Here is a 25,191-nt window from a genome sequence, read left to right on the forward strand (position 1 = left end):
GTGATAGCAAATTTTATTCCATATCTCAAATTTTTGTGTAGTGATTTGTGAATTCTGTAAGGATGAATTGCTATTAGCTAAATGGCTGTAATGCAGGGGTCGCCTGTACTAAATTGTAGTGGCAAGACGTGGGTGTGACTAGCAGCAAGTTCAAAGTATCTTTTCATACAATCTCATGTGCACATAACTATTTCTCGCCAACAACTTGTAACTGTATCTTTGAGAGGAAAAAACTGATTGCACAGTATTTAAAATCAACAATCTAAATGCTTCTAAGCTTTGAATTAATGCATGTGTTGTCTCTGATTTATTTTTATACTTAGCCAAGCCAAGACAGAAAGAGATACTTTGATAATGTTCTTTGATAAAAGGGAGTCTCCTTTATTTTAACAATCCTTTACAGGCCTGTAAATCATGCTTATCAATAACAGGTGCAAGGACTGTTTTTCTGTTTAAAACATGTTTGGCCATTTCAAAAGAGTGGCGAAATTGCTGCTTGTTTCTTTTTAAAGTATAAATAAAACAGAGTTTGAAGTTCAATTAAATTTCTCCCAAACATTGTGCACAATGCTTAACTCCTGAGAGGTTCTAAAAGAATGACTTTGTATTCATGGCGATAGAGGGAGTGGTGCTGTTTTGTATTCCAAGCTGGGGTAGGAGGTAACCTCCAATAACTTAAAAATTAATGTATTGCCTTTCACAGACTCAGGACACTTAAAAGTGCTTTATAACTAAAGACATCATTTTTAAACTGTGGACTCTGTTGTAACACAGCAGCCATTTTCAAAGATCCCACAAGCAGAATGCAATGATGACCAGTGGTGATGTTGGTTGGGGAAGAAACATTGGTTAGGGTACAACTGGAAAATCTACTCAATATAGTACAATGGGATCTTCTTGAAAGAGTAGACTTGAAACTAGGCATAAAAGAGCATTCTGAGTATCAAATCAGAATAATTGACTCTATAAACTCTTACTCAATAGTCAAGAGTCAAAGAGCACTGAAAAGGGTCCTTCATCTAAGTCTGCTCTAACAGTCAACCACCCATTTATATTAATCCCCATTTTATTCTCCCCACATTCCCATCAATTCGTTCCAGATTCTTCTACTCACCTACACAAAAAGAGCAATTAATACTATCCCATTAACCTACCAAACCACACAACTTTGGGAAGTGGGAGGAAACCAGAGCACCCAAAAGAAATCCACACTGAATGTACTGGGAGTCAGGATTGAACCTGGGTCGCTGGAGCTATGAGGCAGCAGCTCCACTATCTGTGCCACTGTGTTTAAGCATTTTAAAGGAATCTTAAGTACATTTATTTCATCAAACAGAAAGCAGCTTGGCAAGTAAGCCAATTCCTCAATAAAAACAACCATCTTAAGATAATATTTTGAGCAACTTGTGACTACATTATAACAAATTCCCAAATATGTTAGTATAATGTTTGAAAAAGGCTACTAGTGAGCAAGAAATTTCATATTATCATCATCATGTTTTGTTTAAAATGGAGAACCTTAGCAGTTGCACCAATTGTATACACAATTAAACTTTGTGACAAGACATTTAAGAGACAGAAGGTGAATACAAATGAAGTGTGGAGCAAGAGGCAACAGGCATTTGAGATGATTTGATCATTTTAATTAAAGTAATTTGATACTTCATGGCCCAGCAAATCCTTACCCTTTTCTCTAAATATTTCTTCTCAGGATATCCATTTGCTGCCCATCCATGTTATAGGAAACTAGTGCTTGGTAGGGAATGGCTGGCTGCTTTTCCAGATGATAATGAAGGAACAACATCAATATTGCCATCATGACAGTGCATAACTTGAAGATTATAGTGCCTCATTACGTTGCTGCTCTCTGTGGTAGAGTTCACAAAGAATAAACTGACATGCTGCAGTGATTCCTGTAGGTACATTCTGCAGCCATGGTGTGCCCTGCACCTCTATCAACATTCTTGGGAGCACAATTGACCAAATCACTGAAGCAATCCTATTGCCGCAATGACTACCAGAATAAGGCAGAAGCTTTGTTCTTCTCCGGTATGTTGATGTAATATGTGGAGTCCCTCCCAGCTCTTATCCTGAGTCTGCCACTTTGTTTGCTTTGCCAGTAACAATAGATTAAACTTTGTAAACTTGTTGGATCTGCTTTTAGCTCTCTTTTCAGTGATCTAAAACTTACATCCAGCTTCTTGCCTTCTCTCAGCAGATAGCATTGGACAGTCTTACTAGAACACTTAATGTTCTAAGCAATGTAAATCTCGTGGATAGTTCATAAACATCTGAGAGAATCCACTGCTATTTTGACAGGTGGCAACAAAATACCAGAGTAAAAACAGATAAAACGTCACAGTACTTGGCATTCATCTTTATTCTAGTCCCTCAACAGCAACTTAATTGTTAATTTGTTCCTTTTCTATACATGAGAGCAGATAATAGGGCACAGCGCCTGCACCAACATTTACACAAGCGTGTGGGCTTGTTAGTGTAGCAATCTGAGTGTTTGATTTGCCATCTTGTTTTCAGATTCTCAAAACTGACTTCCCTTTGAATCTGGTTAAAAGTAAATATAGGATAATGTTGCTCAATTCATAGGCCAGCAAATAACCTAAACTGTGAAAGCACGTGGCATATCTTGCATTGTAAGTTCTAGACCTCTTTTGCATCCTTAGGATGTCAGTGAAACGGATAAGAAATTTACAGGTGTATTAGCTAGATGATCAGTTCATATCTTGGATAACTTCCCCCCATAATGAGCAGAAACCACGAAAATTAAATTCTGTCCACCCTCAGAGCTGAGAATTGATTTGGAAGATTTAAAAATTGGAAATGACAAGCAAAATGAATAGATGATATTCAGTACAAAATAGTATTTCAAATTTTGATTAAGAGGTGGAAATATTTGAATGTACAGTGGTTTAGAAAAGGGTAAAAGCTTCTGTTTAGGAATCTTTGCTAGTTCTGTAGATGCTAATATGATCAATGCTTTCATTTTGATAATTGTTGAGGAATATGAATAGCTATTTCAGATTGTGATTACCCTCCTTTCTCTGAATGTTTAGGCCAGAAGAAATATAACTTGGATTAATACTTGTGCTTTTAGTGAAATTTACTCACAGCACCTATCTTCTTTGATGAGAAATTACTTGGAATATGATCATTTAAGAAATGTAACATACACATGAGCAAATAACACATTCTATGCATTCTTGTTGAAGATATTAACCAGTCTTTGTCAAGGTCACGATATAGCTAGATCTTTTCATAAATGCTAAAAGTTAAACTAAAGAACATAAAAATAAGAACACGTATCCCTTAAAGTCCACAATTTTCATTACACTACAATGATAGTTCACCACTGGAAAAAGAAAAGTTCCAGCTAAGTATAAGAATTAATATATTTTGATTTGCAACTTTTAAGTGCCTCCTATTTTGAATGCAAATCATGTGTGTAAATTGAAATCAATCTCAGCTCTTCATGCCAGAGCACCCATTGGATCCCAAGCTGGAAGAACTTTAGGTTCCTGCTCCAGTACTTTAAGAATCTCTGCTGGCACATGCTTCTTATCCACGACCACTTCATAGACGTATTCAGTGAACCACTCATCTGATAAAACAAGGTAACCTTTTTTCAAAAAGAAAACAGAGAAATTAATGAATGTGCAGAATAGAGCATTTAATTCTTTTATAGATATGTCCCCATAGAAAGTAGGACGTGTACATTCTTGAAAAATTTGACATTGCTTTATCAGAAGCATTTTCAAAATCATTATTGATGATCAATCCATGAATCCAAAGCTGCACTTATTTTTCATCAGCATAAAGCTCACCTACCTTTTCTCCTAAGATAATAAGATAAAACTATAATAAACTCAACAACTTATAAATAAATTCGATGGAGAGGTAACAAAATTGCATTCTGTTTTTTAAATATACAAAGCTTTGGTATCTTCAAACAAGTAAGGGATTTTAACCATTTTATACCATATTCACATAATGTAAAATCTATTCACCAGTGCAAGATTGCCAGTTCTTTTCCCTTCATTTGACACACCACTCGTCATTTATCTATTGACACTAAAAACTCAAGTATTTATAAATTTGTTCTTGCATCACTTGTCATACACGTGTTCCTTCTTGAAAATAAGGAAAACGTTCACCCCTGAAGAAAGCATAGCTCAGTGTCTTGCAATATCATGGATTGTTGAATTTAAGTCTTAATCTGCTATGAATTCCCATTCACAGAATTATTTTCTGTCAAGCTTTTTTATAATGGCGATGCCTTATCTGAAAAGGTCAACACTTTATATTAGAGACAGAGTAAATCAAGATAATGGCTGAATTATATAATACTTCTCCAAAGTATTATATAATTCAGCCATTATCTTTATGTACTAATATGTTAAAGTTTTAATCAGTGACTGATATTTATTTTTAAATATTGCAACATTATGGCTTGACACATCAATCACTGACTATTTCAGTGTAGTGCTGGTAACGCCTGCAAAGTTTTTTTTAGAACATTCTATCGTAGTCAAAGAAACGTAAGAGACTGAATGGTCAGCAGATGTTTTGAGTACAAGTAAAACACAATTCCTTTATATAGCATTTCAACATAAGACCTTAGACATAGGAGCAGAACTAGGCCATTCAGCCCATCAAGTCTACTCCACCATTCCATCATGGTTGATTTATTTTTCCCTCTCAATCCTATTCTCTTGCCTTCTCCCCATAACCTTTGATGCCCTTACTAATCAAGAACCTATTGACCTCCACTTTGAGTATACCCAATGATGGCCTCCACAGCCATCTGTGGCAATGAATTCCATAGATTCACCACCCTCTGACTAAAGAAATTCCTCCTCATCTCTGTTCTAAAGGAACGTCCTTCTATTCTGACGCTGTGTCCTCTGCCGTCTAGTCCTAGACTCTCCCACTACTGGAAACATCCTCTCCACATCCATTCTATCCGGGCATTTTCCATATTCAGTAGGTTTCAATGAGATTCCCCCATCATCCTTCTAAACTCCAGCAAGTACAGGCCCAGAGCCATCAAATGCTCCTCATACGTTAACCTTTTCATTCGCAGGATCATTCTTGTAAACGTCCACTGGATCCCCTCCAACGTCAGCACATCCTTCCTTCGATATGGGGCCCAAAACTGCTCACAATATTCCAAATGTGGTCTGACCAATGCCTTATAAAGCTTCAGCATTATATCTTTGCTTTTATATCCTAGGCCTCTCAATGAATGCTAACATTGCATTTGCCTTCCTTACTACCAACTCAACCTGCAAGTTAACCTTTGGGAAATCCTGCACTAGAACTTCGAAGTCCCTTTGCACCTCCGATTTCTGAATTCACTCCCCGTTTAGAAAATAGTCTACACCTTTATTCCTTCTACCAAAGTGCATAACCATGCACTTCCCTACGCTGTATTCCATCTGCCACTTCTTTGCCCATTCTCCCAACCTGTCCAAGTCCTTCTGCAAACTCCCTGCTTCCTCAACACTACCTGCCCCTCCACCTATCTTCGTATAATCCACAAACTTGGCCACAAAGCCATCAATTCTGTCATCCAGATAATTAACATATAATGACACTTGTTTACCAGAAACATGCTAAGCTCCATTTATGTTATGTTGCTTTAAGATGCAGTAAGCTTTTGTTTACACATGTCACAGCAATAACCCAAATGACTAACTGGTTAAAGGGAGGGAGAATATCAGTCAGACATGGCAATGACTATCAAAAAAAATGCCACACAATTTTTAAAATCTACTTGATTATCAAACAGACAATTGATTAATCATGTAAACCCTGATATCTGTCTTTTGATGACGTACACATATGCACATGCACAGCAGCTGTAAGTCAAAGCATCAGTAAAGGCACTAAAGAGCTGAATTTGTGAGGTGAGGTAAAAGTGACTACTCTTCACAAGGCAACTCTTGAGCAAGGCATCAAGTAACTCCAGCAAAACTGAAGTTAATTGCATCAAGAGGATAACATTCCACCAGCTGGAATCGTTCCTCACGCAAAAGAAAATGGTTGTGGTTGGTGGTCAGTCATTCCACCCCAATATATCACTGGAGGAGTTTGTCAGGGTTGTGTTCTAGGCCCAGATATCTTTAGCTACATCATTAATGACCATCCTTGCATCATAAGGTGAGAATTGGGGGTGACTGCTGATGATTGCACAATGTTCAATTCCATTCTCAACCCCTCACTCAACAAAGTGACGTCCACCTGCATGTAGCAAGATTAAGACAATAAAAGGCAAGAAATTTTTGCATCACAGAAGTCCCAGGCCATGGCTATCTTCAATAAGAGTTAGAAAACCACCCACTCAATTACATTACCATCACTTAGTTCCCAACCTGCACCATCCTGGGGTCACTGTTGACTAGAAATCAACTGAACCAGCCATTTAAAGCTGGCTACAAGAGCAGGTTAGAGGCTGGGTATCAGGCAGTGAGTGACCTGACTCCAAAGCCTTTTTGACATCTATCAGGCACAGTTCAGGACTGTGATAGGATGCTCAACCTGCCTGGATGTGTGCAGGTCCAACAACTTTTAGATAGCTTGACACCATCCAGGTGCCCCATTTCCACCAGTGCAAAATAGCTCCACTGTGTTCCATCCACAAAATAGACTACAGTTACATACCTGGACCAGTATGATCTCCAAAGCTACAATCTCTAAGAAGAGCAGTGGATACATGGGAACGCTATGACTTGCATGTACCCATCCAAGTCTCATGCCATCTTGACTTATAAGTATCACCTTCACTGTCTCTGGGTTTAAATACAGGAACTCCCTACACAATAGCTTTGTGGGAGTACTTTTACCAGCAGCACTTCAAGGGGGTGCTCACCACGACCTTTTTAAAGGGCAGTGAGGAAAAGATGATAAATACTGGCCTTGCCAGTCACATCCATATCCCAAAAAATGAATCAATGATAAGAAATGTATCTCTGCCACATAATGCAACTTATTAAAATGTTGATACAAATATTAAATAATGTTTGAGAGAATCCAAAGTATTCAATAATCTATTTTAGGCAGCTTCATGTAGGTAGGATTATATTTGGCAGTTTATAGGCAGAGTAATGACCGGTTTGCAGGCCTGATTTAGTTTTGGATTAACGTCTGCAGAAGCAGCACAGCAGTCTAAATATCCCCCAAACCACATAGAATACCTGAAGCATCTATGAATATAAATATAAATCAATGAGAAGGAAGATTAGGAGTGGCCATAGGCTCATTAATGCCCACTAGTAGTGTCTTAACTTCACAGGGCTTTCCAACCACTAGTACTGCTAGCATCTGTAAAGAGAAAACTAAAACTGTGATCTATGGCCAAATACAAGAACCCATGTGAAATCTCCACCATGACATTCTCAGGCAAACAAGTAGTCTGTACAGTAGCAAAGTTACCTGACCTATGACTCATTTCAGTGATACAATGACACTCGTCTCCCTTTCTTCCTACTTCTTTAGAAGCGCTGGACTACTGCATTGGGAAAGATGATGCATAATCAGCTGACATTCTAGATTTCTTATCCCATTGCACTTCAAATAGCCCAGTCTGTGAAGAGTACATGCACCACCTTCACCAACCACCTAGTAAAATGTCTACACAGGAAAATCAACAAACAAAGTATGACATGGAGTCACTTTAGGAAATAATGGTGAGAATGCCTAAAAGGTTGGTCAAAGAATTAGGTTAAATGGTGCATCTTGGAGTAGGAAAGAGAAGTAGAGAGATTTAGAGAGACAATCCCAGAGTTTAGGACCTTAGCAATGGCAAGCAATAAAATTCAAGGATTAGATCAGATCTTAGGCCAATCAGCACTGAAAGATGGCTAATGTCCGTGAGCATTATAGATATTGAGATTACAGATATAATGGAGCAAAGCCATGTTGGGATTTGAGGAATTTTGACTTTAACAAATAAAACGTGCACCTTTATTTCTCTATGCCGGAGTTCAATGTAATTTGTTGTTGGCAATGATACATACTTTGTTTGGATCCTTCCACTGGCTCCACCAACCAAAAGGAACAATGTTACATCCAAACAGCCAGGATGATGAACGAGTCATTCCACCAACAGTTCTAAGCCAAACTTTTAAATGAGTTAGATGAGTACAGCCCTTAGCACTACTTGGAACATATGCCGGGACCGGCAAATCATGTATATAGTCAGGTACGAGAGGGTTAACGTCACTGGAAGTACTTATATAATTTAAACTCAATATCTCATGGGTAAGCAACTAAAAACAGAAAGATATCAATAAGAAGCCCTGTGAATAAATAAGTGTGCAATATCAGTAATATAACATATAAATCATTCAGTAATTGATTACAGTCATATCAAACAAACTGGTAGTTTTTGAGAAATGATCTAAAACTTTAACTTTGGCAACTATTAATTAACAAAATAGTTTTCCATTGAGAAATAAGTAAAATGTACCCCTTTATTTCTCTGTGCCAGAGTTTGATGGAATTTGTTGATGGAAATGAACTAAAATCAAATTGAAAATATGATTAGCTTAGCAGTTATTATAAAGTAGCTTTTATTACTCCCTGCCCTGCAATGTATTTACAGCCTATTTGGTAGTTAACTGTTTGTTATTTTAATACTAGAATATGATTAATACTTGAACACAACAGAGGGCAAAATCATTAATTTCCCAATTATTTCTAAGAAATTGAAATGGTTTTCACCTGGCCTTCGCAATCAAATCCTGTGCATATTTGCCAATAACTGAAAGCAGGGCAAGTTGTGAAAATGATTCTGAAGCTAGTTTTCCAGCATCTGCTCTCAGATTAATACTCCAGCACTCTAAACATCACACACTTATTATGCACTAACTGTCAGCTTTTACAGTGCAGTGTGAACAGAATGTATTATATCATGGTAAATGAAGTTTAACAGTTCTCCAGGACAGCAGTGAGAGCCTACTAAAGTTTATCCACACTTAACTTCTACTGTACCATGAATCTTCGATGTTACTAACTTGTTTGTGCACATAACTTTTTTGAAATTTGTAGCACATTATTGTAGAAGGACATTTTTCCCCAAGATTATATATTTTTTAATTATTATTCAAATACAATATACTGTTGATGCTGGAAACCTGAAATAAGAACTGAACTGCAGAAAACTCAGCAGGCCAACCAGCATTGTAGAGAGAGAGATTAACAACCCATAACCCTCCATTTTTCTACATTCACATGCCTATCTAAGAATCTTTTAAATGTCTCGATTGTATCCACCTTTACCACCACCTCCGGCAGTGCATTCCAGGCACCCATCACTCTCTGTGTTTAAAAAAAAACTACCTCTGACATTTCCTCTAAACTTTCCTCCACTCACCTTAAACAGATGCCCTCTAGTATTGGCCATTGCCGTCCTGGGAAAACAGTGCTGGCTGTCTACTCTTATCTATGCCTCTCATAATCTTCTACACCTCTATCAAGTCGTCTCTCATCCTCCTACGCTTCAAAGAGAAAAGCCCTAGCTTGCTCAACCTTTCCTCATAAGACATGTTCTCTAATCGAGGCGGCATCCTGGTAAATCTCCTCTGCACCCTCTCTAAAGCTTCCACATCCTCCCTATAATGAGGTGACCAGAACCGAACACAATACTTTTAAGTGTGGTCAAACCAGTTATATAGAGCTGCAACATTGCCTCGCGGCTCTTGAACTTAATCCCCTGACTAATGAAGGCCAGCACACCATACGCCTTCTTAACCACCCTATCAACTTGCGCGGCCATTTTGAGGGATCTATGGACTTGGACCTAGAGATCCCTCTGTTCCTCCACACTGCTAGGAATCCTGCCATTAACCTTGTACTCTGCCTTCAAGTTCGATCTTCCCAAGAGCATCACATCACACTTTTATGGATTGAACTCCATCTGCCACTTCTCTGCCCAGCTCTGCATCCCGCCCATATCCTGAAGTAACCTACGACGACCTTCTAGACTGTCCACAACACCACCAACCTTCGTGTCAACTGCAAACTTACTAACCCACCCTTCCATTTCCTTGTCCAAGTTATTTATAAAAATCACAAAGAATAGGGGTCCCAGAACAGATCCTTGTGGAACAGCACTAGTCACTGACCTCCAAGCAGAATACGCTCCATCTGCTACCACCCTCTGCCTTCTTTGAGCAAGCCAATTCTGAATCCACGCAGCCAAGTTTCCATGGATCCCATGCCTCATGACTTTCTGGATGAGCCTACCATGGGGAACCTTGTCAAACACCTTGCTAAAATCCATATACACCACATCCAACGTGCCACCTTCAACAATTTGTTTTGTTACCTCTTCAAAAAACTCAATTAGGGTCGATGAGGCATGATCTGCCCCTCAAAGCCATGCTGACTATCCTCAATAAGACTGTTTCTTCAAATGCTTGTAAATCCTGTCCCTAAGAATCCTCTCCAATAGTTTGCCCACATCTGATATAAGAGTCACTGGTGTATAATTCTAGGATTATCCCTATTATCTTTCTTGAACAACGGAACAACATTTGCCATCCTCCAATCCTCTGGTACCACTCCTGTGGCCAGGGAGGACACAAAGATCATCGTCAATGTCCCAGCAATCTCTTCCCTTGCTTCCCTTAGTAACCTGGGGTATATCCCCTCCAGCCCTTGGGACTTATCTATCCTAATGTTTTTCAGAAGCTCCAATAATGCCTCTTTCTTAACCTCGACATGCTCCAGCATATTAGCCTGATCTATGCTGACCTCACATTTGTCTAAGTCCCTCTCCCTGGTGAACACTGAAGCAAAGTATTCATTAGGGACCTCCCCTACTTCCTCCTTCTCCAGGCATATGTTTCTCCCTTTATCCCTGAGCGGCCCTACCCTCACCCAAGTCATCCTCCTGTTCTTCACATATATGTAGAATGCCTTGGGGTTTTCCTAATCCTACTCGCCAAGGCCTTCTCATGTCCCCTTCTCGCTCTCCTAAGTCCCTTCTTAAGCTCCTTCCTGGCTACCTTGTAACTCTCAAGAGCCCTGTCTGATTTTTGTTTCCTAAACCTTAAGTGTGCTTCCTCCTTCCTCTTGACTAAATGTCCCACCTCTCTTGTCAACCATGGTTCCTTCACCCTACCAGCCTTTCCATTTCAGTGGGACAAACCTATCCAGAACCCCGTGCAAGTGGTCCCTAAACAACCCCTACATTTCTGCCGTGCATTTCCCTGAGAACATGTTCCCAATTTACGCTCCCAAATTCCTGCCTAATACTATCGTAGTTAGCCCTATCTCAATTAAATACTTTACCATATCATCTGCTCCTAGCCTTGTCCATGGCTATGCTAAAGGTCAGTGAGTTGTGGTCACTATCTCCCAAACGCTCGCCTACCGAGAGGTCTGTCACCTGACCAGGTTCATTGCCTAGTACATTGCCAAGTTCAGTGCCTAGATCCAGTATGGCCTCTCCTCTAGTCGGCCTGTCCACATACTGTGTCAGGAATCCTTCCTGGATACATCCAACAAACTTTACCCCATCTAAACCTTTTGCACTAAGGTGCCAATCAGTATTAGGGAAGTTGAAGTCACCCATGATAACCTTCCGAAACCTGTCCACTTGTCTGCTTCTCAGTGTCCCAGTTGCTATTGGGGGGGGGGGGGGGGGGGGGTGCCTATAGAATACTCACAATAGAGGAATTGCTCCTTCCCTGTTTCTGACTTCCACCCACACTGATCAGTAGTCAATCCCTCCACAACGTCTTCCCTTTCTGCAGCTGTGATACTATCCCTGACTAGCAACGCCACTGCCACTCCCACCCCCCCCTCTTTTACCTCCCTCCCTATCCCTTTTGAAACATCTAAACCCTGGAACATCAAGCAGCCAATCCTGCCCTTGCGACAGCCAAGTCTCTGTAATGGCCACAACATGTACTGATCCATGCTCTAAGTTAATCACCCTTATTCTTAATACTCCTCACATTAAAGTAAACACATTTCAACCCAAACAACTGACTGCATTTATGCCCTATCCACTGCCTATCCTTCCTAACAGTCTCTGCACATTGCATCTACCTTTACACCAACTGCTCCATCATCTGACCTAACACTCTGATTCCCATCCACCTGCCAACCTAGTTTAAACCCTCCCCGATACTCCAGCAAACCTGCCCACAAGGACATTGGTCCCTTTCGAGTTCAGGTGTAACCTGTCCCTTTTGTACAGGTTATGCTTTCCCCAGAAGAGATTCTAATGATCCACAAATCTGAAACCCTGCCCCCTGCACCAACTCTTCAGCCATGCATCCATCTGCCATATCTTCCTATACTTGCCCTCACTGGTGCGTGGCACAGGCAGCAATCCAGAGATTTTGAATGAAAGATTATGTTAGGATTGGAAATAAGTGCTTGAAAGGCAAGGTCCTGATGTATTAAAGTAGCCCAGCAAATTTCTAAAATATGAGGTTTGTGCAGTAAATGTATACTTCTTTAAATGGTAGTTGCCTGATGTAGCAGACTGTAAATCTGAGCCCCAATGGTGTAATATCTTCAAGCCAAAAAGGATGAAAAAGTCTGAGATTTTATTTTCTCTTGCAGTGAAATCAGTTTAGAAAGGTCAATTGAGATACCTTCCATAACTTGGAAGAACTTTATTTTTTTCAAGATTCAGTAATAACTGATTATTATAATTTTAAGGCAACTTGCAAAGCTAACTTTGCTGGAGATAACAGCTTAATTTTCTTCTTTGCAACTAATCTGTTATAGATCTTGTCTAAAGTATTCATGGAAAGCTAAGTTATCACATAAATGCTTTCGTATTTGGATTTTGTCCAATTGAAATTGGATAATTTAATGCAAAAACCATTTTTCTGCTTACTTTTGATTCTGAATATCATTCTCCAACTAACAAATAGAACCTAATCCCTGGACTAAACAACTGACTATTTAGGACCTTGCTTCCCTGTTGGGTGAAAAGTCTCAATGAATAAATAGTCATGGCAAATTAGATTACAAATTGCAATAGTGATTAGTTATTATTCTTGACAATTGTAGTTAGGTGCTTGTATAGTTTAGGAATGATACAGTGATTGTTGGTGTCTGCAGCAACTCAATGGTAGACAGTCTGCATGACAAATTTTGGCCATTCTCTGTACAGACTGAAGAATTTTATTAAAGCAGATTAGTTTAGGATAGTGAGAACAGGGTCAAAGCTATATTAGACTACCAACATTGATTTCTCGGAAATAAAAACAGAAAATACTAAAAATATGCAACCTGAGATCCATGGTTAATTCCATGCATTCGATATGTGTATGGTCCTGACTTCTCTCTCCAATGGCACTCTATCTGAAAGCTCTCCAATTCTGCAATCACAGGTCAACTTTCACCATTTTGATGCTTCAACAAAATAAATCTCTCTTTCCATTCCTTCATTCCGTTGCTTATCAGAGATTGCAAACAACTCTCTTTCTTGATACTCCTCTTTCTCTCTGCTTCACTTTCCTTGACCTCCTGTCATCCCCCAATTTCTACCCCTTGCTGGGTTTTCACTATACCTTCTGATCATCCCTCACATCCTGAAAGGTCAATCTTTGGCAGAGACTTCTACTTCATTACTCTTCATTCCCATCTTGCCGAATTCCGAGCCTGGCATAACGTTGAGCTCTTCATCTGCCACCTTTGTGTCCACGCCCAATTCCTTCTCCTGGAGTTTTTATCCCAGACCAAGGCTCCATCTTCAGAATTCCCAATCCAAATGCAACCCCCCCACCCCACCCCACGATCTATCTGTTGCTAACTGCCAACATGACCTCTCAATTCTTCCAATATCCTTGCTCATCCAAACCCACCCCGCAGGAGTACAACAACTAGATATTGAAAAGGTTTGGTAATGAAGAGACTGACACGCATTATCAAGTAAGCTTGCATTGTCAAGTCATTTACCTGGATTTTGCAAGGAAATGCTGGGAGTTCCACATGGAATTTCTGGTATTTCCATGTGTAGGTGCCAGCAGGTTCAGAATTTCCTGCATTCATGTCTGAAAGTCTCAACCTTGCTGACACTATTTGCTTGGGTTCCTTTGGTGGCATACTGACACTCATCCCCTCTTGGAGCATGGTAGTGGAACATGAAGTTGCAGCAATTTCCCCACAGCTCATAGGAGAATCTCCTCAAACTACCTGGAGAGTCTCTCCATTTAAAGTAAGTGCTAGTAATTTTTTTTTGAGTTCATTTGAATGTATCAAAATGTGGTTTAGTTTTCTTTAAAATAACTATATACATTTAAGTTGGATTAATTTGTACTCATCTTAGAATGGTTCTGATCTCCTTCACAGCTGACTAGCCATCTGTCAAAATTCCTCACAGCTCTTACTTGGACAGGGCTTGTTGCAGGCATTGCCCTATGATGGATTTACATGCCGTAGGCTCTATTTCCATGCAGGGCTTCACTATTTAAGGGTATCATTGGCACTTTTTCACATAATTCTCATCTGGGGAATCCCATAAGTACCATTAATTTTCTATCAGGAGCTGAGTGTCTCCTGCATTTGCAATGTATTTGCATTGGTAGCTGGCCTCTGACTGCACATCCTGGTCCATTATACCTCAAAAAAGTCACGTTACTTTCTGGGCAAAAGTATATACAACTTGGTGTGAAGACAAAAAATAACAAACTCAAGAATGAACATAGCTGATTCCAGGAAATATTTTAATTTTAGATGTCTTGACACTTTTTATTGATGTATTTGATTACAAGACCTTAGATGAAGCCAATGTCTGTTCAGATTTGAACAGTAATTAATATATTTCTGTATTGACTGCTAAATTTTAATCATTCACTAATACAACTTGATTGAAGAAGATTTTGTTTAATTAGTTAAACAAGGCCTTTCAAAATTTCCATTTTTTGTGAATCCTCCTTCCCATTGATGGACTGTAATAAACTAGCACCAGAGTATAGTAAAACCTGTATACATTTACCAGTAAACACTGTTTTAAACCATTAAGCTGAATAAGTTTCTTCTGGCATCACCATTTGCTAGCTGCTGTTGTTCTCTTATTGTTGAGAACAATAAAGAACTAATACAGTACCTGGTTTGCTTTGTACTTTATATCACTTTGCACTTAGCTTTGTACTTTCTGGGCCAATTCAGTAGGCAGAGAAGGTGACAAAAATTCTCTGACAAATGTTTTTTTAGATTAACATACAGTTCAAACAATGATCTTTTTGCTCGTCATAAATGCCATGTCATAACATGAAGCAATCAGACAGCTGATAAATATCTATTGTAATTGTATTCAAAGTCATACATCTGCACACACGGTTCTTACTATTGCTAATTCCCACATCTACCTTCTATAACCTTTAAATTCAGCACACTGTCTTTCTACCCTCCCCTCAGCACTGCCATGGTTATCATTATCAGACATGTTTGTATACCAGTTTCCATTATAAAGTTGAACTCAAGCATTTAATTGACATGCAAAAATAAGCAGAGAGATCAGAACCTTAAAAGGACAAAAATTTTGTTTGTATTCTCTGGACCAATTACTGTCAAGCCCTCACTCTACCTGAAAATGACACTGATAATGCAATGCTGGAAGGAACTAATAACACGACACAGACTTACATCTGCATGCACTCCTGTCCATACCTTCCATCATGACTTCCTATATTCTCATATAGGATGGAAAATAGTTGTGGAGACTTGTCATAATGTAATTACACCCTCTATCATTGGAAAGCACTGCACTGCCACCAGTGGCAGAGATGTAATTATTGTGCAAGAAATTCATACGAACAGTTTCTATTTTAAATGCAAATGCTGTAATGCTGTAAATTATAATGTAAAACAAAAATAAAGCCACAACAGGAACTGAATTCTGTCAGTATATCAGAGCCCAACCTTCAAATGACCCTTAACCCAAAGGCTACACCTGATATTAAATCTCTCCACACAATGCCTTGGAAGATTGACAATCTTACAAAATAATTATGAAGAAGGTCATTTGCTGTCCTAATTTATTTGTTCATGATAAATCTTCATTGCTGTATTCAACTGTTTGCATGATCCTAGGGCATTTGTTCCTTTCACTTCACCCTGATAGTGGTGAAAATCCAAATATCAATCCTAAAGTTACCTTTACTAGTTCGATTGCTTTTCCAAAGTGCAACACAAGCTTGAGGAGCAGCACCTCACGTTCAGGTTTGGAACATTACAACACCGAATTCAGCCATTCCAAACATGAATCTCAATTTTCCAGCAGTGTTTTTCCCTCTCTCCCTGTATTCCATTTTTCCTCCGACTTACACCTCATCCAGATAAATATTTATCATCATCTGCATCATTCAATTTCTCATGAACTCCACCTTATCACAGGCCTTCCCTTTTGTTCTATTTGTCCCATCCCCAACTTTTCCTGCAACTGAAAACTTGTTTCATTTCTAACTTTCCCAGCTCTGATGAAAGCTCATTACCTGAAACATTAACTCAGTTTCTCTCTCTCCACAAATGCTGCCCACCTTAGTATTTCCAGCATCTGCAGTGTTTTGGATTACAAAAGTTAATCTTTACTATAATTGTTTACTGTTTAAAAATGTCCATTAAATCATTCCCCAGAATCTTGCTAACCAGAGTGAAAAGCATAAATTTCTCCTGTCTTTCTTAACAACTCAGATTGATAATACTTGCGCTTAGCCATGTGTCTCTTCTTCAAAGTGTACACAGTACACAGATTCAGGATGGCTGGAATGTTATTCAGTTTGATTATGACCTCTGATTTTTATTCTGTTTTGGTGTATAGTGCAACATTCCATTGTCCTGGTATGAAATTTTCCACAGCCCTGCACAAGCATGGCTTTCACAAGTATTCCGAATAAAAAATATTTGTTAAAAGAACGTTAAAAATCATTTGTTCTTTTTTTTTTAAGAGCAGAAAGAACACAAAGTTGGTTACTAGCAGACACTTAAATGAGAATTAGCACAAAGTGGTCTACATGTGAAATGTTAGTTAGCCTCACCGGCTGTCATGTCTTTCTATCTGATTACTTTTCTCCAAGTAATGTCATTGTCCTGCTATTTCTTCCCTTCACTTTCATCTTTCTCCCACCCAACAGCTTTCAAATTGCTCCATGCATACATGTTAAGAGATAAACAGAAGCGTAGCTGTGTGAACTAAGGCACCTCTCTCTCTTCTCACAGGGCTACTGTAAGATTTTATAAGTTGTCTTTCATATCAAGTGCTTCCAATATAAGTTTATGTCAGAAATAAAATTCAGCGAACCTATACATATTTGGTTCAGTTATATTACAAATCCCAGTTAGAAACCTATTTACCAAGTGCAATGTGATGTACAGCTGACCATCCTCAGGCATATTAAAACCTTTCAGTGAAAGGTAAAAAAAAATTAGTGCTGTGCAAAGCTAGAAATGATAAATAGCTCAAATGCATTAGGTTCCACTGATGCACTAAACTTATTAGGAGATAATTGTTTGGTGCATCATATAGAAAGATATGACAGGCAGTGAGACTGCACCCATAAGCTTACCAACTGTCAAAGACTCAGTGTCATTGAGGTTTGCAAATATATTTGATGTTCACAGTTAGTAAAACTTTGAACCAACTTTTAAAAATATTAATTATATAGTTTAACACAAACTAAAAAAAATAATTGGAAGAAAAGATTACGCCACTAACCTTTTTCCTGGCAGTCAACTTCTCCCATTCATTTGAATGGGGACTGTTATACTTGCGCTCAGTTTAACCCAAGAGGTGAGAGGCCATGCAGAAAATCACAATGACCCTTTTTACTCCATGAGGAATCTACCAGTGTTGTAGAGGAGCAGCATAGCAGCTGCAGTGTGGGAGATGGCACCCTGGGCTTAAGACCATATAGGCACTGGAAACCTGGGTTTCCATGAGAATAGCAAGGCAAGTCCAAGTATCAAGATGGAAGATCTGCCCCTTTGCCATCACCATTTAAAGTTTTAAAATGGGGCTGAACTGTGGCAAAGTACTGTAACTAAAGTCACAGAAAGTGAAAAGGAAGATGGACAGCAGCAAGAGATTTATCAAACTAAACATTTGTTTAAATGTTCATGAATAGTTCTATTTAAAGCATGCATCCTGTAAGTTATGCAGCCCATTCAGATGCCTTTTTCAGTTGCTGGACACTGGAAGTGAGAGTTCCACCTCTGTCTATTTTTTTTTGTCTATATTCCATAACCATAATCCCCGTCAGTTCTCTCAGAAAGTTTTATTGGTCTTCCAGACCTCAACTTGACCTCCACCGTTCCTGTTAACTGCCATTTCTTAATCACATTACAAACTGAGGAAACGGCTACCTGAAAACGCTTTGCTATTTTCTTATAGCCTTCTCCTGCTTTGTGGGCATCATTTACTTTAATTTTCAAAGTGCTAGGCAGCTGCTTAGAGGAACCCATGGCTGCTGATTGTGGGACAAGGTTTGAGGAGTCAGGGTATTTATAAAGCTTTGAAATTTGCAGCACCTGGTCTTTCCTAAGGATGACTATGAACAAGCCATAGCCCTAAGAAGCTAATGAAGGTCTGAGACCTTGGTAAAAGTTATCTGAGAGCTCAAATCTCTTGGGGTGCCCAAACTTTTGCATGGTGCTGCTTCCCTTTTTCATTCTAAAATTGTACAAAACAAAAATAATACACTAATCTTGCTTAAAATGTTGAAAAGAATGTTTCATCCTTAACTTTGACTTTTGGAGATCAGTTCATCATCTACTCACTTAATTATTCACAGTAACACAAATTCCCAAACTTTTGCATGCCACTGTAATTTGTTAAGAACATAAAGACAATTTAACTGCATGCCTCATCACCTGGAATTTCCAAGTCATCATTTCTTGTTCCTGTGAACGAATTAAATTTATTTAGCTCCATAACTTTTCTTTCTTTGCTTCCTCCCCTGAAGATATTCCCTACATGGATTCATTTTCACTGATGTCAGTCATGTTATGGACTCGGTGAATGTCCCTTTAAGATAGAGTAGTTGTGTGTGTGTGTGTGTGTGTGTGTGTGTGTGTGTGTGGCGTGCTTACGTCAACAGAAGATAAAGGAAGTAATGACGTTGTTGAAGAAGTCAGTCGAGGAGGGAGAGCGGGAGAGAGGGAGAGTGGGAGACCAGCCTGTTAGTTTCTCTATCGATGGATGAGAAACAATAACTGTCTGTCACTGCAATCCACGTATGGAAATTGGAAGTAATCCGGTGGAGTTCACTTTGTTGCTGACCTGTAGAAGGAAACAGGTATTTGTGTGGACGGCCACGATTCGGATGCTTTTCGGGGTGAGGAAGTCACTACCGAGTAAACACTGAGGTGTCGTTTGGGTTCCATCGTGGAACACATGGACTTCGTAATTACTCTCTCTATGTTCTCTACATCTACTACTTATCTTCAGACAACGGTGGTTGTTGAAGAAGCCTTTGCTCATGGTTCACCTTATGGCTTGCTGAACTGAACTTTAAGATTCTTGGACTTGGAGTTTGGGACTTTGCCACACACACACACACACACACACACACACACACACACAGTTTAGTTTTTGGGGTTAATGTTCAAGGTTTAACATTTTTACTTCTAACATACTAACATTTTTACTTTTATTTTTCTTATTATCATAAGTGGTGATTAATAAAATAGTTTTTAAACACTGAATCATGACTCAGTGTGTTTCATTTGTTACTGGTTCGTGACAGTCAACTCTTTGGCATCATGCCTTACTGGCCATAATTCACACACAAATCAAATCATGTTCATCCCGTGTAACCAGAGAATCAATGGGAATAGATTACCACGTCATGTACCCTACTTGGTTTTATCCTCTATAAGGGAAGAATGAAGAAACAGTGAATGCTTGTCAAGATCAGCTCACCTAACACAAATTGCAGAACTGATTGGTCAGTCACTGACCTTGTTAAGATGCCTGAGAATAGAGAGCAATAATCTATTTTGAAGGTGGTATTTTTTTTTACACACACAGCAAAGGTAATTTTCCCTAGATAGTGATCTCAGTGGTTGCTTTCTTGTCTGGATGAAAACCATTTGCAGAGTCGCAGTTAATGTGCGTACCACAACAACAGACCTTTCTTATAAGAAACCAGAAGGGTTGTTTAAATGCTGAAAGCACATTTTTCTGTGCAAAATAAATTATTTTTTCCAATGTAAAGGCAACAATAGCATCCAGTGTCAGAAGAGAACATGAATGGTACTTAGATACAAACTCTTTAGTGAAAAGATTATGTCAATTTACACAATGGAACAAAGCTTCACATGCACATGGCAACTGAAGCAGTTATAGCAATTGGTTGAAGCAGTCGATGAACTAATGATATAAAGAGAATAGCAGATCAGAGCTGGGTTTGAAATGCATGGTTTAGTTGCTTAAAAGATTAGATTCATGCTAATGATAAGGGTGTATATAAATGATGTTCTTTCAATTGATTGATTAGTTTACATGTGTTGCACAACAAAAGAAACAGGTGTGTTCTATTGTGAAGGCTGCCATGGACATACAATGTTTATCTCCCTGTGTAGTCAGCACTGTATTTTGCTACCTGTGCTTGAATGAAAATGGGAACATGTATAAAGTATTGTGGGAATTATTGATAAACCTCCACAGGTCATGCAGCAACTGGAGAGAGTGTTAACATTTGAGCTGAAATAATTGTTCTGTTTCTCTCCCTCAATTTCCCGCATCTCTGGTGCTTTGCTTTCATTGAAACACTTGTGTCTTAGAACTAGTTCACAAAACAATTGTAACCCTGAACTCTTTTTAAAAGATTAAAAGCTAATAGAAAAACACTTTAAAAAGCTACACTTGGATTCAGATGAAAAGGTTTGATGAATAAACCAGTGCAGGTGGATTTTGGGAAGAAGCAGTGAGCTGAATTTGACATAAATAACCAGGAATTGTTCATTCATTACTGGACCAGAAACTATTCTGAAGAAGATTAATTGGGCCAATGGAGGACTTTGCTATCTTGTGCTTTTAGAATTAACCATTCATTTACTGGGCTAAATGGTCCATTCTGTGTTTTCTTCAATAATAAGTGCCCTCTTCTTGAAGGAGCTCAACTCAAACTAAATTGTTACAAATTTTAAAACAGAAATTAATGTTTTTTATTACTCATTCATGAGGGTGTGGATGCCAGCATAGACTGTCCATCCCTGCTTACCCCCTCAATAGAGTACAAGGTTAAGAGTTAAACACATTGGCGGGTCTGTAGTCACATGTAGGACGGCCCAGGTAAGGATGGCAGATTTCAATTCCTGAAGGATATTTGAGAGCCAGATATCTTTATGACAAACCTCCTATAATTCTTATGAATTTCTTTAATTACTTGAATTTGAATTCCCCAGCTCACAGGATTCAAATACACATCACTGGATCAATGAACACAAGAAAAGAGGAGTAGGAGAAGGTCACCTGGGCCACTCCAGCCTGCCTGCCAGCCATTCAATATGATCATAGCTGATCTGCCCCAAGGCATCAACTCTTTTGTGCTAGTTCCACATGACCTTCAGTTCCTCAATCCATCAAAAATTTATCAAGCTGCTCTAAATACCTCCTGTATTCTAGCCTCCACAACATTCCAGGACCAGAGAATTCCAGAGATTAACCATACACTGAGAGGAAATTCCTACACCCAGTTTTAAATGACTGCTCTCAAGACTTCAAGATATCTTGAAACTATGTCCCCCTCAGACAAGGCTCTCCTACTAGTGGAAACATCTCAACATCTACCTTGTCATTGCCCCCTTAGAATCTTATATGTTTCAATAAGAACTGAACTCTGACCACTAGGTCAGTAATTTAACCATACTATTGGCCCCCTGAGATTAATTCATTCTCATCATTATTGATGTACTGAGTCCCTCAGACTTCCAGGTTGCCAGTGGACACTTCCTCCCACTCCAGAGATCCTTGAGAATGAATGTAACCAAGAGAGGCAAATAATTGGGCTGGACGGTGGATGGCCACCTTAGCAAAGCCTCAAGACAGTCCTGTTTCTACATGATTAGTCAGTGAATAATAATCCAACTGTTTTCTAAGACTAAATCTATTCCCTCTCACCACTTTAAAAAATGTATTTATTGTAGTGGTGCAGGCAGGAGAGCTACTGCCTCACAGCTCCAGAGATCCAGGTTCAATCCTGATCTCTGGAGCTGTCTGTGTGAACTTTACAAGTTCTCCTTATGACTCTGTGGGTTTCCCTTAGGTGCTCCAGTTTCCTCCCACATCCCAAAGATATATGGGTTGGTAAGTTAATTCGCCACTACAAATTGACCCTAGTGTCTAGATGAGTAGTAGAAGTTGGGGCAGATGATGGGAATGTGGAGGGAATAAATTACAGGAAGTAGAAAAATAAGATTGCTGTGTGAGCCAGCATAGATTTGATGGGTTGTAAGGAAAACTGGAAATGCAAACAAATGCTCGGGTAGAAAATACACCACTGGAGATGAAAGGCAAAGTGGTGTAGGTATGGTTAACCGATCCCAGACCTCCTCCATGAAGCCTTGAGGAAAAGTGCAATTAAAGCAACGGAACTAAAGTAAAACTGATATCTGAACACCCCATGACCTCAAACTCTAACAGGTTTGTCAAAAAAATGATTTCCCTCCTATAAATCCACATAAACTCTGCCCCATCCTTTTATTATTTTTCAAGTGCTCTGTTACCAATTCCTCAACAATAGGATCCACTATTTTCCCTGAAGCTTATGTCAGGCTAACTGCTCTCCTTGTGTTTTCTTCTTAAACGGTGGGGTTACATTTGCTACATTCCACTATGAAAATCTATTGAAGTTAGGAAGATAAAAATCGACACATCCACCATCTCCAATAGCTACCTTCTTCGATACACTGGGACACAGGCTGCAGGACCCAGGGATTTTATTGCCATTTGGCCTTTTTTTTAAACTAATTTGTTTGTGCTCCTCAAATTATATTAATAAAGTTTGAAAACAAACCACTTTCATTTTTTCTCTCCCAAATCTTGACATCACCGGTGAGGTCAGCATTTATTGCCCTTGAGAAAAAGGTGCTGAGCAACAACACTGAACTACTGCAGTCCTTCTGGTAAAGGTACTCACAGTACAGTTGGGTAAGAAGTTTCAGGATGTAAACAGAGTGACGAATGAGGAATGTTGATGTATTTCCAAGTCAGAATGAAGGAAAACACATACTGGTACACCTCAAGACACCTATGCACCTGAACTCTCATCCTTCTTAGTGGCAAAAATCGAGGGTCTGGGAGTTCCTATCAGATTGGCCTTGCTGAGTAATTCATTGCAAGGCAACCACTATTATCACTTCAGTTTTACCAGGACTCCTTACAAGCTTAGTCTGAAGCTATGTCAATGCCAAGTCATCCCCTCTGAAATTCAGCTCTTTGGTTTATACTTGGTGAAAGGCTGTGATGAACTCTGGAGCCCAGTCATCCGGGCAAAACTCAAACTGGATGTTGGGGAGCAGGTAACTGGTGATAGAGTGCCCCCTAACTGCATGGTCAATGATATATTCCATCAATTTGCTTATGATTGTGAATAGACTGATTTGGCAGTAATTAACCAGTTTTGATTTGTCCTGCTTTTTGTAAGCAGGACATACCTGGGTAATTTCCCACACAGTTGGGTAGATCAAATGTTTTAATGGACCAGCTTGACCAGAGACAGATTTATTTGCAACCTCTTCAATGATACCTTGAAGATGGATATGAGCTGGACCAATTGCAGATACACTGAGCAAAAATCTTGCATCCTGGATAATTCATTGCTTCTATTTTGAGTTATAACCATTCCAATGCACCAACACATAATCCTTGATAGCAAAGGTTGTTATCATTTTGGACCTTCAGTATATAAAACACTTCAGTGAAAAGCTGAAATTGAAGTAATAATTCATGAAATTATGTTCAGGAGATCAGTTAGTGCAATGAAAAGTTTCTATTCTTTGACTTTGACCACAGAAATGAGGTCTGCTTAACACATCTTTCCTCACAACTAAACTTTTATATTGGTTGCAAACTCCCACAAATCTTTGAGCCCTCTCTATTGCTAATCACAATCCTACAGTATCAGCAGTCAACTTGTGACCTAACCTTTTATACAGTTATTGTATGAATTATTTGCTCACAAATATTCTGTCTTAGACAATAAAAGGAAGTAACCTGTATGCCTTTTTAACGAGCTCTACAACTGTTTTCAAAGATTTTCTTGAATGGCTGTAGGAGAATCTGTCAGCACAGTATATTAGCAGGGGCAAAGAGTACTTTAATCTGTTATACAGGGAGCACCAGTAATTGCCATTATTGAACAAATTACTAGTTAATGGGTTTCATTATGCCAAGTCTGATAAGTTCAGTTCACTTAAGGCAAAATGCCACAAGACAATTTGTTTAACATTATGTTCATTGTTGAAATGGACGCATAGCATGAATCCAATTTACCCTAAAAACTATCAATGGTGATTCTGCCATTAACCTTTTGAGTTCAAGTGGGTAGACTTGTATTTCCAACACTTGCTTAAGTAACTCTAAAAGGAAAGTACTGTGAGATTCAGATAGCCAGATGTGCATGTTCAGCACCCTCTACTTATGACACAATGTATTTCCTTTCTTGTAGGTTTGAGGCTCACTTGCACTATTCAAATATAAGGAATAAGTATTTGAAGTGGATAAATATTTGATAGATTGAGCAAGAGGGGTATGGAGGAATAGCACAGAAGAGGAGTTGAGGTCAGCATCGTTAAGCCATGATCATATTAAATGGAAGGACAGGCTTGAAGGGTCTGATTTCCTACTCTTGCTCCGATTTTATGCATGTGTGTGTGTATGTGCTGTTAAATTGTGGTTAAATAGTAAGCCCAAATTAGAGTACAGATGCAGCCCATCAGTTCAGCTCACAGATAATGCTGATGAGGTAAGCTGTTAGAATGGCAAATTAAACACTGATAAACTTTCTATTACATGCCCAACTGTAGCCCTCTATATATTAGGATTTGCAAACCCTCCAGTGATCAAGTCATCTGATCAGGTCGCACCAACAAAGATCATCTATAGTTCAGAGCTATTTCAAAAAATTAAATACTGATTTACAATCCTGATAAATCTGGGCACCTTTGAGAATTTGTTTAAGGTAATCGGAGACACTGAAATAG

At 39.0% G+C, this 25,191-nt stretch overlaps 1 protein-coding gene across 1 annotated transcript in view; it reads right to left on the reverse strand.

The window, feature by feature from the left end:
- Positions 1-341: 341 nt before the first annotated feature.
- blmh (bleomycin hydrolase) overlaps positions 342-25,191 on the reverse strand; it is a 74,991-nt gene continuing 50,141 nt past the window's right edge. The window contains 1 exon segment of the mRNA XM_052035849.1: positions 342-3,634. Coding sequence (XP_051891809.1) covers positions 3,486-3,634 — 149 coding nt within the window. The 3' untranslated portion in view covers positions 342-3,485.

This window comes from Pristis pectinata, chromosome 21 (genome assembly GCF_009764475.1).
Source record: "Pristis pectinata isolate sPriPec2 chromosome 21, sPriPec2.1.pri, whole genome shotgun sequence".
Taxonomy (NCBI): Eukaryota; Metazoa; Chordata; class Chondrichthyes; order Rhinopristiformes; family Pristidae; genus Pristis; species Pristis pectinata.